The sequence below is a fragment of the Oncorhynchus mykiss genome, chromosome 18, assembly GCF_013265735.2.
Source record: "Oncorhynchus mykiss isolate Arlee chromosome 18, USDA_OmykA_1.1, whole genome shotgun sequence".
In the NCBI taxonomy this organism is placed as follows: Eukaryota; Metazoa; Chordata; class Actinopteri; order Salmoniformes; family Salmonidae; genus Oncorhynchus; species Oncorhynchus mykiss.
The window spans coordinates 34,487,871-34,501,237 of NC_048582.1; the positions used below are offsets into that span (position 1 = coordinate 34,487,871).

Here is a 13,367-nt window from a genome sequence, read left to right on the forward strand (position 1 = left end):
TATTCAGCCCCTTTACTTTCAGTGCAGCAAACTCTCTCCAGAAGTTCAGTGAGGATCTCTGAATGATCCAATGTTGACCTAAATGACTAATGATGATAAATACAATCCACCTGTGTGTAATCAAGTCTCCGTATAAATGCACCTGCACTGTGATAGTCTCAGAGGTCCGTTAAAAGCGCAGAGAGCATCATGAAGAACAAGGAACACACCAGGCAGGTCCGAGATACTGTTGTGAAGAAGTTTAAAGCCGGATTTGGATACAAAAAGATTTCCCAAGCTTTAAACATCCCAAGGAGCACTGTGCAAGCGATAATATTGAAATGGAAGGAGTATCAGACCACTGCAAATCTACCAAGACCTGGCCGTCCCTCTAAACTTTCAGCTCATACAAGGAGAAGACTGATCAGAGATGCAGCCAAGAGGCCCATGATCACTCTGGATGAACTGCAGAGATCTACAGCTGAGGTGGGAGACTCTGTCCATAGGACAACAATCAGTCGTATATTGCACAAATCTGGCCTTTATGGAAGAGTGGCAAGAAGAAAGCCATTTCTTAAAGATATCCATAAAAAGTGTTGTTTAAAGTTTGCCACAAGCCACCTGGGAGACACACCAAACATGTGGAAGAAGGTGCTCTGGTCAGATGAAACCAAAATTGAACTTTTTGGCAACAATGCAAAACGTTATGTTTGGCATAAAAGCAACACAGCTCATCACCCTGAACATACCATCCCCACTGTCAAACATGGTGGTGGCAGCATCATGGTTTGGGCCTGCTTTTCTTCAGCAGGGACAGGGAAGATGGTTAAAATTGATGGGAAGATGGATGGAGCCAAATGCAGGACCATTCTGGAAGAAAACCTGATGGAGTCTGCAAAAGACCTGAGGCTGGGACGGAGATTTGTCTTCCAACAAGACAATGATCCAAAACATAAAGCAAAATCTACAATGGAATGGTTCAAAAATAAACATATCCAGGTGTTAGAATGGCCAAGTCAAAGTTCAGACCTGAATCCAATCGAGAATCTGTGGAAAGAACTGAAAACTGCTGTTCACAAATGCTCTCCATCCAACCTCACTGAGCTCGAGCTGTTTTGCAAGGAGGAATGGGAAAAAATGTCAGTCTCTCGATGTGCAAAACTGATAGAGACATACCCAAAGTGACTTACAGCTGTAATCGCAGCAAAAGGTGGCGCTACAAAGTATTAACTTAAGGGGGCTGAATAATTTTGCACGCCCAATTTTTCAGTTTTTGATTTGTTAAAAAAGTTTGAAATATCCAATAAATGTCGTTCCACTTCATGATTGTGTCCCACTTGTTGTTGATTCTTCACAAAAAAAATACAGTTTTATATCTTTATGTTTGAAGCCTGAAATGTGGCAAAAGGTCGCAAAGTTCAAGGGGGCCGAATACTTTCGCAAGGCACTGTATACACCTGTTCTGAAAGGCCACAGAGTCTGCAACACCACTAAGCAAGGGGCACCACCAAGCAAGCAGCACCATGAAGACCAATGAGTTCTCCAAACAGGTCAGGGACAACGTTGTGGAGAAGTACAGATCAGGGTTGGGTTATAAAAAAATATCAGAAACTTTGAGCATCCCACGGAGCACCATTAAATCCATTATTAAAAAATGGAAAGAATATGGCTCCACAACAAACCTGCCAAAACTCTCAGAACAGCCAAGGAGGGCATTAATCAGTGAGGCAACAAAGAGACCAAAGATAACCCTGAAGGAGCTGCAAAGCTCCACAGCATAGATTGGGGTATCTGTCCATAGGACCACTTTAAGCCGTACACTCCACAGAGCTGGGCTTTACAGAAGAGTGGCCAGAAAAAAAGCCATTGCTTAAAGAAAAAATAAGCAAACATGTTTGGTGTTAGTGTAACCGATGTGAAATAGCTAGCTAGTTGGTGGTGGTGGTGCACGCTAATAGTGTTTCAATCGGTGACGTCACTCGCTCTGAGACCTTGAAGTAATGGTTCCCCTTGCTCTGCAAGGGGCGCGGCTTTTGTGGCGCGATGGGTAACGATGCTTCGTGGGTGACTGTTGTCTGTGTGCAGAGAATCCCTGGTTCGAGCACGGGTCGGGGCGATGGGACTGAAGTTAAACACTCGAGTAGTTTAAGGGGAAACATTTAAATGTCTTGGAATGGCCTAGCCAAAGCCCAGAACTGAATCCAATTGAGAATCTGTGGTATGACTTAAAGATTGCTGTACACCAGTGGAACCCATCCAACTTGAAGGAGCTGGAGCAGTGTTGCCTTGAAGATTGGGCAAAAATCCCAGTGGCTAGATGTGCCAAGCTTATAGAGACATACCCCAAGAGACTTGCAGCTGTAATTGCTGCAAAAGGTGGGTCTACAAAGTATTGACTTTGGGGGGGTGAATAGTTATACATGCTCAAGTTTTCTTTCTTATTTCTTGTTTGTTTCACAATAAAAAAATATTTTGTATCTTCAAAGTGGTAGGCATTTTGTGTAAATCAACTGATACAAACCCCCCAAAAATCCATGTTAATTCCATGTTATAAGGCAACAGAATTGGAAAAATGCCAAGGAGGTGAATACTTTCGCAAGCCACTGTATTATATAAAATAAAATCACAGTTTATTTGTTACATGTACAGGATACAGAAAGTGTAAACGGTACAGTGAAATGGTTACTTGCATAGTGGAGTCTTTTGTTTAGACATGTAGCTAGCTAGCTAAACAATTAACCATAATCCCAACTCATAACATAACACCTTGCAAAAAAACAGGTTTGATGTTAGCTAGCTAGCTAACATTAGGCTATAACTAGCAATGCAAATGACTCTGAGATACGATTAATATTACTACACAGATCATACACGTAACGTTAGCTAGCGAGCCAGCCATCTAACATTAGCTAGCTAGCTAACAATACACTTGCAATGAATTTACTTTTCCAAAATTTGATACATATATAATATCTGAAAATATAGCTAGATCGACTCTCTTGCCTGTATACATGGATTAACCCTTCTCCCTCTCTGTCACGGATGCCACGGTTGCCTTTAGTTTGAAGATGTAATCTGGGGACAGGCCTTCTGTGTGTTCTCTTTTCTGCATATTTGCAATCAAACACCAGCATTTTCTCCACCTCTTTTGCTACCATACTTTCATTCCATCGGGCATTCCACTGATTTCAAAACTCAGTCCTCCAGAAAGTGGAGAGCAACACTTTTGCAGTTCTACGTGATATCTTTCAAAAGAGCTATGTTAGAAAGGATTACCTGCACATAGTAACCAGCTCATGTTATAGACAGACGGTGCAACATGGCAGACCATGTCCAGCCCATCCATTATCTCAGCCAATCATGGATAGCGGGAAGGTTCCTGTCTTTTTACTTGGCTAAACCAACTATGCCTGTAATTTAACAATTTTAGTCGTATTTACAAATGTCATACAAGTTTGTTATTAAGGCACAATAAAGTTCAGTTGGTTTAGCCACTGAAAAGTTGGTTTAGCCACTGAAGAAGACTGGAATGGAAGAGGGAATGGAATGAGATGGGAACAGCAATTTGTTGCAAGTTGGGGAGGGGGGCTAATAGCTGAGCAATAGACTATTCAACCTTTACTAAACAATAGTCTAATAGCCGAGCTAGGTGTGAACCCCCCCATCACAGACCAGGGGTAGCTTGCTACTCAATGTAATAAAGTAATGACTTTTCAAATAAGTTACCTTACACGTTATGTTGGCTGACAATTTGTTAGCTACGCTGTCCTTACGAACCACATAGCATATCATTACAGCAGTATGTACCGGTATGTTAGCTAGCTACCTAACATTAGTAGTTATACATCTTGCCAGTATATTAACTATAGGCTATCTAACTACCCAATGTTTATTGACTTGATTATTCTCGTCATTCTTAGTTTAGCTAAATGGTATAGTCGTTGTGCTTTCTCAATGGACATTTTGGGTGCTTTTGTAAATTCGCTTAGGCTATCTATAGGCTGGACAATAGAACGAGTCAAAACGGCTTAAGAACATTGGCTAAACAGGAACGCTAGCGCAAGCCCAAAGCAAATTAATGGAAACGAATGTTCGCAGAGCCTGTTTTGACAGGCTTAGAATTCCATTAAATGTGTCCCTTTTCATTTTACCACTACAGTTTGTTCTTCAGACGAAACTGGAAAAAAACAACTTGTGTAGAAAGTAAACAACCGCACCTCGATGGTGTCAACTGTGCTTATGTCCGTGTAATGACAAAGTAGGGAAAAAATAAAAATTCAGACTATTTCTGGTCTAGCGATCGATGACAAACGAGCTCGCGGCCCAGACTTACATAATTACAAAGAGGAGATTGGTGCCCGTGTAACAGTTTTGCTTCCATCCCTCTCCTCGCCCTTATTGGGCTCGAACTAGGGACCCTCTGCACTCATAGACAACAGCCACCATCAAAGCATCGTTAGGACCTCAACTACTTCAAGGTCTCAGAGCGAGTGATGTCCCCGATTGAAACGCTATTAGCGTGTACCACGCTAACTAGCTATCCATTTCACACCGGTTACATCCGATTTGAAAAAAAAATCAAAATATACACATTGCGATATATTTGGCGAAATAAACAGACATGCCTATATTTCCCCCATAGGAAACAATGGGAATACCGCAGAGTTCCAAAATTATTTTTATTGTTTACATTTGGTTGTTTACATTTTAACTATAAAACAACGTGAGCAGGTCTCATTGCCAACAATAGCGAAGCAAGCATTGTGACATTGAACAATAAACTGGGAATAGAACATTCAGAAGGCGAGTTGGTGCCACAGTGCTCAATTGAACTAAAAGGAGCTGGCAGGGTGAAAAATGCACTAAATCAGCAAGCAAGCGGCAAGCAGCTGGGAAATTTGGTCATATTATGAAACTGGGCTCCACGACGGATGCAATGAACTAATTTTTATCTGAAAAGAACGTTGTTAAAAAATGTAATATGTCCAGCCTACTATCAAATAAATGGTTTCCAGCACCACATTTACAGTCACCAAAGCTCTGGTTAACACGAAAACTGCCTTACCAGCTCTGCTAGGGTAAGTAAAATGGTCAGAGTGGTCTCATTTGTGTCTGTAAGTAGCAAGCAAATATTAGCTTGACTGCCGCTGTAAAGCTAAATCAACCCTACTCCTCGGCCCGAACGTCCAGTGTGCGCTCCGAGAGTGAAACAGTCTGAATTTACAAACTGACCTTTTTTTTTGAATGGAAACACCATAATATTAATCAAATTAATTAAGCCAAACTTCTTAAAATCAATCCCATATACTATGTTATTACAAGAATGGTTTTAAATTATCTGGTAATGCCAATACGGAATACTATCAAATGCTTCTCAAAAGATGCCCTCTGGTGGTCAAACTAGCAATAACTTGCAGTAACAGAAGAAATGGCTGACAAATAGATAACGTGCCACAGAATGCTGCAGCAGCACGCAGGGTGTGCCGCAGTATGACACAACTTTTAAAGGAGGAACCATTGTATAAAGTTCCACAGTTGACAGTGCATGTCGGAGCAAAAACCAAGCCATTGTGTCGAGGCACATGACAGCCCACTTGCAGTTTGCCAAAAGGCACCTAAAAGACTCTCAGACCATGAGAAACAGGATTCTCTGGTTTGATTTAATCAAGATTGAACTCTTTGGCCTGAATGCCAAGCGACAAGTCTGGAGAAAATCTGGCACCATCCCTACATGGTGGTGGCAGCATCATGCTGTGGGTATGCTTTTCAACAGCAGGGACTGGGAGACTAGTCAGGATCGAGGGAAAGATGAACAGAGCAAAGTACAGAGAGATTATTGATGAAAACCTTCCCCAGGGCACTCAGTACCTCAGACTGGGGTGAAGTCACATTCCATCAAGACAACGACCCTAAGCACACAGCCAAGACAATGCAGGAGTGTCTTTGGGACAAGTGGCCTCACCAGAGCCCGGACTTGAACCCGATCTCTAGAGACCTTAAAATAGCTGTGCAGCGACACTCCCCATCCAACCTGACAGAGCTTGAGAAGATCTGCAGAGAAGAATGGGAGAAACTCCCCAAATACAGGTGTGCCAAGCTTGTAATGTCAATACCCAATAAGACTCGAGGCTATAATTACTGCCAAAGGTTCTTCAACAAAATACTGAGTAAAGGGTCTCTGAATATGGCAGTTTATTTTATTTTACACATTTGCTGAAGTTCATACAAACCTGTTTTTGCTTTGTCATTATGGGGTATTGTGTGTAGATTGATGAGGGACAATAAAAATATATATATATTTTAGAATAAGGCTGTAATGTAACAGAATGCACTGTATATATTTACAAAAATATATATATTGATAATAAATACATTGATGGAAACCACAATCTGTCTGCAATATTAAATCTGCTCCCCCCCCCAACACACACACAATTTAAATAAATAATAATCGGAAAGGGGTCAAATACTTTTTCACGACACTGTAGTTGAGGCCTGTTGTTGAGATGTATTTCTTATGAGTCACTCTTGTCTACGTGGTTTAAATGTGGTAAACATTGGGGCAGACTCCACCTATGTCGTTGGGAGTGTTGATGTGACATCACAAAGCTAGAACAATATTTTCTTCTGTCAGGTTCTTAGCTTGTCATCATGACCATATTTCCCATTCAGTGTCCACTTTTAACTTAAATGTGTAGTCCTATTCCATATCCCCTTGACAATTGTTTTGGTCACTATGGTTTTGGTTGACATTTACCAGCAGGGGTAAAATAGACAACCCTCAAATTAGCACGAAAGGGACACCCCTCATAATAGAGTTATCAGACAGAGATACGAGAGAAACCACCTCTGTCTCTTCAGACCAGGTCTGTCTTTGACATCCTGAATATCTCCTCTTAGGCTAAATATCCCTCTTGCGATATCTTCTATAGATGAAGATCATACCTGGTAGGTTGATAAAAGTATGTCTGTGTGTTGCTTATCGTTACTGGGAAACTAGCCTCGGTTCCAGGCATCGCACCTTTGACAGAGGCGTAACCGACCGGAAGGCTTGCTAATTTGGCTAGAGCATACTGTATGTAGTTCAGTTTGCTTTCAGTGGTTTTAGGCTACAATACTCTCACTTATTTTGCCCACAGAATGAAACTTTTGATGTTGTATTTTGTGGCGTGTCGTGTGAAGTGTGTCTGCGGGTTTTATTTGTGTGTTTTGTGGCTTTGGGACGGTTACAAGTCATAGTTTGTTTTGTGATGGGGGATACGTTCCAATGTCAAGGACTTATGCATTGTGTGGCTCTGCAAAGAGAGCACCTTCACAAAGAGACAGCCATGAAAACAGGATCTATGTTTTAAGGAACATTCCCACTCCGGGGTTAGCTTTTCTCTAAGATATTTCACCTTCAGTTCTTTAATGACGTTCTTTGTCCAGAAAGAATGGGGTAGGTGTTTGGATTGACAGGCAGAAGGCTTAAACAGTGAGTTGGTATTTGGAGGTTGGAGGATTTTTATTTGTTAGTGGTCAAGAAACAAGACCCAGTTCTTTAGGCTTCTGGAAAGCCTATGGACATGAATATGGAGTTAAGACATAGCTTCTAGGAAAATGAAGGAAAACAAATGTAAATAGGAACATAAACCTTTGGAGAAAAAAAGTGAGATCCTTGGTTTGTATGACTCATGGGGAGGATGGAAAATAATGAGTAGCTTACTGCTAGAGGTTTGTGACCCTTCCCATGGAGCAAACCAGTTGGAGTAGCAACAGCAAATAGGAGATCACTTTACACCACACTACTTTGACGACAGAAACTAGGTCCAGGAGAGATACTTGTGTAAGTAAAGAGAGATCTAGATCAACATCTCACTTTATGAGATGTCTCCCACACTACCTTCAAATCTGTCATTCTGCCCCTGAACAGGTAGTTAACCCACTGTTCCTAGGCCGTCATTGAAAATAAGAATTTGTTCTTAACTGATTTGCCTAGTTAAATAAATGTAAAATAAAATATAAAAAAATAGACACAACATGAATGAATGGAAGTTAAAATGGTGCATAGTGCAAAAGTAAGCTATAACTTCAGGTTTAAAAACATTATCATTATTGTGTTTGTCTATATAGTATGGTATTTACGGTATGCTAATAGTTGTTCTCACACATGAAGCAGGAATGTGGCTTTGGCCACACCACATCCAACTAAGGCTAGTTGAAGAGAGATAGATCTGACTAGACATATTTTACTAATGTAAAATGTAATCTTTACTGTGTTACCTGAAGGCTACAATCAATAGACTTAAATGTACCTGGCTAAGTAAAGAACCAAAATCATGCAAGTCTGAGTGGACGTACGAGAAGAGATTGTGGAAGGAAGGGAGCGAGGGAACGAGCAAGAGAGAGTGGGTGGGAGCTCGGCCACTTTTGCCAGCAGTCTGAGTCAGAAGGAGAAAAAAAGGTGGGAGCGGTGCTCTTTCGCTCTGCTCTCTCGTAAGTTGCAAGCATGTTGGCTTCCTCTTTGGTTTGAAGTCCAGGACGGCGGCACCACACCCCTGGCTGGCCCCCCCTTCCTCCACACACCCTCACCTTTCACCCGGGCTCTCCCAGCTGTCTCTGGATCCTGCGAGTCCCCACTCGGTCCCAGGCCTGATGCCGGAAAGGCCCCCTGGAAGCGTGTTCCCAACCCTGGTGGTTGTAGGACATATTGTCACTTTGATCGCCGTTTGGCAGTGGAGGCAACGTAGGAGGCAGTTAAGAGAAGGTAAGACCAGCTGGGGAAAAAAACTTGTTACAAGGCTTACTGTACTTCAGTAAATATGTCCTTGGGGCACATGAATAGAGATCAGAAGGTCTCTAGTCGTCACCATTTGTCTTAAATGGTCTGCTCTCTCTTCCCTCTCTACTCTCTGTGCTTTTGTGGTGCATGCTGCTCCCCCTCTTCTTCTCCCTCTCATCTCAAATTTCCTGACTGTAAAGTTGGTGGTGTTAACCCTGTAAATGCTGGCTGTAATATGATGCTGTAGTATTTTGTTGACTGACGTTGCTTCACAGTTGGATTCACGACTTGTAGTTCCGCCTCAGTCTTGTCTCACTTATCTAAAGTTGTTATGAAGGTACATGTACTAAGGAGAAATAAATGATTGCCTATCATTGAAAAATAACCTCTAGACAGATATGATCATTTTGTTTCACGTGAAGATCATTTGTTCTATTTGTGAGAGTGGAACATTTATGTGTTGTGGTGTGATATGGGATAGAGAGTTTGATCAAATAATAACGTTTCATCTATTACATGGTAAATTTGAATGGTCTTGTGTAGAATAGACTTGCATACAAGGCGATTGCAGTATAGACTTGCATACAAGGCGATTGCAGTATAGACTTGCATACAAGGTGATTGCAAAAGCCCTGAATTGTGATTTTTGTTTTCTTCTTCAAACGACTCCTTTTGTTTATGAACATGTTCAACATGCTGTCACATTGGTCCTATATGGAATGTTCACAATGGTTATAGACATGGGCTATTATCAGGCCTTCTGGTCTCTGAAGAAATATCACACACACGATTTGGCTCCATTAACCTCGTAAAGTTTAGCTTGCTACGTCCCTATACCTGTGGTACAGACACCTCTTTCAAATGTAATGTATTGTTGACACAGCTTGTCACCGTGAGCCTGTCAGGCAGAACAGTGGGACAACCACACCCTTAGGCAAATTACAGGATGCCTGAGTTTAAGGCTGCAGATGTCGCGTGCGAGAGAGGGGATAATTACCTGCACTTGTGAAATGAGAAACACCCGTACACTAAATCGATGAGACAATAAAGTAAAGTTGTAATGCAGCCAGCTAGCCATAAGAGGATGCTAAAATTGCCACCAGTCTGAATAGCTCTTTATCTGATGCACAATCTTCTTTAAATTACATTTTTGGGTCTAATTTGTTGTTTTCCTGAACCTTGGCCAGGTACCGTACCTTGGCTGGTAATGACTCTTGACCCTATGCGACTCTGTCCAGATTGACGAGTCTCACAGGAAGTCACTAGAGGACCCACCTATTTAGATAAGGGATTTCTACAGCGTTGTACTTTATTTAACCAGGGAAGTCACATTGACATCCCTTTTTTCAAGTGAGCCCTACTTGTTTTGTTAAGTAATATCCTTACTGTATGACCCAAATCGTATTAAGTTCACACGTTATTCTATTGAATCCACAACTAGACATGCTAACTGATAATATGTTGGCTTGACTGTGAAATGTCAGGCAAACATTTCTTTGCACAACTAGACTGTGGGTTATCTCTACCTCTGCGTGTTAATATTTAGCTGCTTTGCATTCGGCCTGGTCAACTTTCAGCACTGCACTGCAGACAATACATAGGGAAGGGCAGAAGTCTATTACATTTGTGGTTTCATTGCTAATGCTACCTTAGTAACAATTAATGCTACTGTTTTCACTGTTGTCATACCATATTGGACTTCTTTTAGCAGATTATTGGGTGGCTTCTGTGTTTGATGAATATATTACACATTCAAAATAAATACTTACAGTTGAAGTTTACATGCACTTAGGGTGGTGTCATTAAAACTCCTTTTTCAACCTCTCCACACATTTCTTGATGCCAAAACTATAGTTTGTTATCAAGAAATGTGTGGAGAGGTTGAAAAATGAGTCGGTTAGGACATCTACTTTGTGCATGATGACACAAGTCATTTTTCCAACAATTGTTTACAGACAGATTATATCACTTTATCATAATTCACTGTATCACAATTCCAGTGGGTCAGAAGTTTACATACACTAAGTTGACTGTGCCTTTAAACAGCTTGGAAAATTCCAGAAAATTATGTCATAGCTTTAGAAGCTTCTGATCGGCTAATTGACATCATTTGATTCAATTGGAGGTGTACCTGTGGATGTATTTCAAGCCCTACCTTCCAACTCAGTGGCTCTTTGCTCGACATCACGGGAAAATCTGAAGAAATCAGCTAAGCATACTATCTATACAAACAATAGTATGCAAGTATAAATACCATGGGACCACGCAGCCATCATACCGCTCAGAAAGGAGAAGCGTTCTGTCTCCTAGAGATGAACGTACTTTGGTGTGAAAAGTGCAAATCTATCCCAGAACAACAGCAAAGGTCCTTGTGAATTTACTGGAGGAAACAGGTACAAAAGTATCTAAATCCACAGTTAAACGAGTCCTATACTGACATAACCTGAAAGGCCGCTCAGCAAGGAAGAAGCCACTGCTCCAAAACCGCCATAAAAAAAGCCAGACTATGGTTTGCAACTGCACATGGGGACAAAGATTGTACTTTTTGGAGAAATGTCCTCTGGTCTGATGAAACCAAAAATATAACTGCTTGGCCATCATGACCATCGTTATGTTTGGAGGAAAAAGGGGGAGGCTCGCAAGCCAAAGAACACCATCCCAACAGTGAAGCATGGGGGTGGCAGCATCATGTTGTGGGGGTGCTTTGCTGCAAATACTAATTGAGTGTATGTAAACTTCTGACCCACTGGGAATGTGATGAAAGAAATACAAGCTGAAATAAATCACTCTATACTATTATTCTGACATTTCACATTCTTAAAATAAAGTGGTGATTCTAACTGACCTAAGACAGGGATTTTTTTACTAGGATCAAATGTCAGAAATTGTGAAAAACGGAGTTTAAATGTATTTGGCTAAGGTGTATGTAAACTTCCGACTTCAACTGTATATTGGTCACATTTTGGATGACGGTGGAGGGACAACCATGGCCGCCCTGGCACTTCTATAAGGCAGTGCTTTGATTGACAAGGGTGCCTTTGACATAGTTCAGTTATAGGGGAGGTGAGTGTGCAGCAGGCGAAGGGCGTTTACCCCCCAAACAGTTTTTTAAAAAAACTGGCCAACTCACACACACACACAGCAGAGGTTGGGTGATAGTGCCTTACTCAATCCCGTGCACATGATGTGTGTGTGTGTGTGTGTGTATCCTGGATACCACCATAACAGACTGGAAGTTCCCCAGACTGGCTCTGTGGGTCTGTAGGCATGTGTGCTATTCAGTGCTTGTGTCCCAAATGGCACCCTATCCCTACATAGTGCACAGCCATATAGGGAATAGGGTGCAATTTAGACACACCCAGTGTGTGTGCTTTAATAATAAAAGAACCATTAGCACAGCCACAGTGCAAGGTCTTAGCGTCACTGCTGATTGAATGTGTGTATTTGTACAGCTTTTACAGTATTTATGTATCAATTTTTGGCCACATTGAAGAGCTTTGGCGTGGGCTTTGAGTTGATCTTGGCAATGGCTTCTCCTAATAATAATAGTGGGTAATAAAGCAGTCTGCTCCTGCAGCCAAAGCGGTAGACTGTCTTTGTTTACGAGTTCCATTGAGATGAGAAACACTTCCTGTTGTGTTCTTTTCTCAGATGTTATTCTTTTACTGCACCTTTATCCTTGATTACTTTGGTATTGTACTTTTCATCAGTTCTTGATCAGTTCTTATAAGCAGTTCTTGATTGAATCTTTATCTAATCCAGGGGTGTCATACATACGTCCTACGGGTGGTTTGAGTAAAAACTCTTAACTCAATATATGTTAAAATGACTAGAACCAAATTGAAACTGTGTCGAAATGATAATGGACCTATACTCATAAAGTTTCTTGACTGTCTAGCTCACTAATAATCACAGTGCACAGTCAATGGTCCTACATTCAAACAGTTTCTTGACCGTCTAGCTTGCTAATAATCCCTAGGCAGTCAGGGAGCATCGAAAAATCCAAAAATGATGGATAGAGAAACATGTTTTGCACATTTTGACAGCAAGGAAATATAACCAACTTCCAGTACGACCTTCTGGACCTCGTTGAAGACTGAATGCAAAAATCAATGCGACGGTGTAAAATCAATGCGACACCCCTGATCTAATGTAACAAATGACACACCCTGGCAATATCTAATGCGATTTAGGTCTCGAAAAATACACACAATTCTACCAATACAATGTACTCCACCAATATTCAAGATTCAACCAATACTAAATACTCCACCGAATACACAGTACTCCAATTCCAGAGTTTCATATGCACATGTGTGCGCAAAGATGTGCCTACATCTTTGTCCCTCTCCAGCATCTTGGCATGTCCTCAACCTCGCTCATTTTCCGCATGTCCTTGCTGATGGGATGGCACTGTTCCATGTCCAGGTGGCACCGCCTCTCTGAGCACTGTCTAATTGTGTTTCATAGGATGAAGATCCGGCCTGCCACAACCCTCATAGAGCAAAACTGTCTCGCTCTTTTCAGCGAAATGCCATCAACTACCTCTGCGAAACGCTTGACTCACAGCTTCCAACAAAACGGCCCTTAATGTTTAGAAAGATGAAAAAGGAGTATGCCAAATACA

The 13,367-nt window shown here is 41.5% G+C and overlaps 1 protein-coding gene across 13 annotated transcripts in view; it reads left to right on the forward strand.

Moving 5' to 3' along the window:
• Positions 1-13,367, forward strand: part of pleca (plectin a) — a 198,842-nt gene that overhangs the window by 111,775 nt on the left and 73,700 nt on the right. For 2 of the 13 annotated variants that reach the window (XM_021571722.2, XM_021571724.2), the window contains exon 1: positions 8,262-8,725. The exons of 9 other annotated variants lie outside the window; for them this stretch is intronic. In XM_021571722.2, the coding sequence (XP_021427397.2) occupies positions 8,614-8,725 (112 nt within the window). In that variant the 5' untranslated portion in view covers positions 8,262-8,613. Of the gene's footprint in view, positions 1-8,261; positions 8,726-13,367 lie in introns of those variants that run through there. 2 more of the 13 variants (XM_021571728.2, XM_021571732.2) reach the window with 1 other exon arrangement.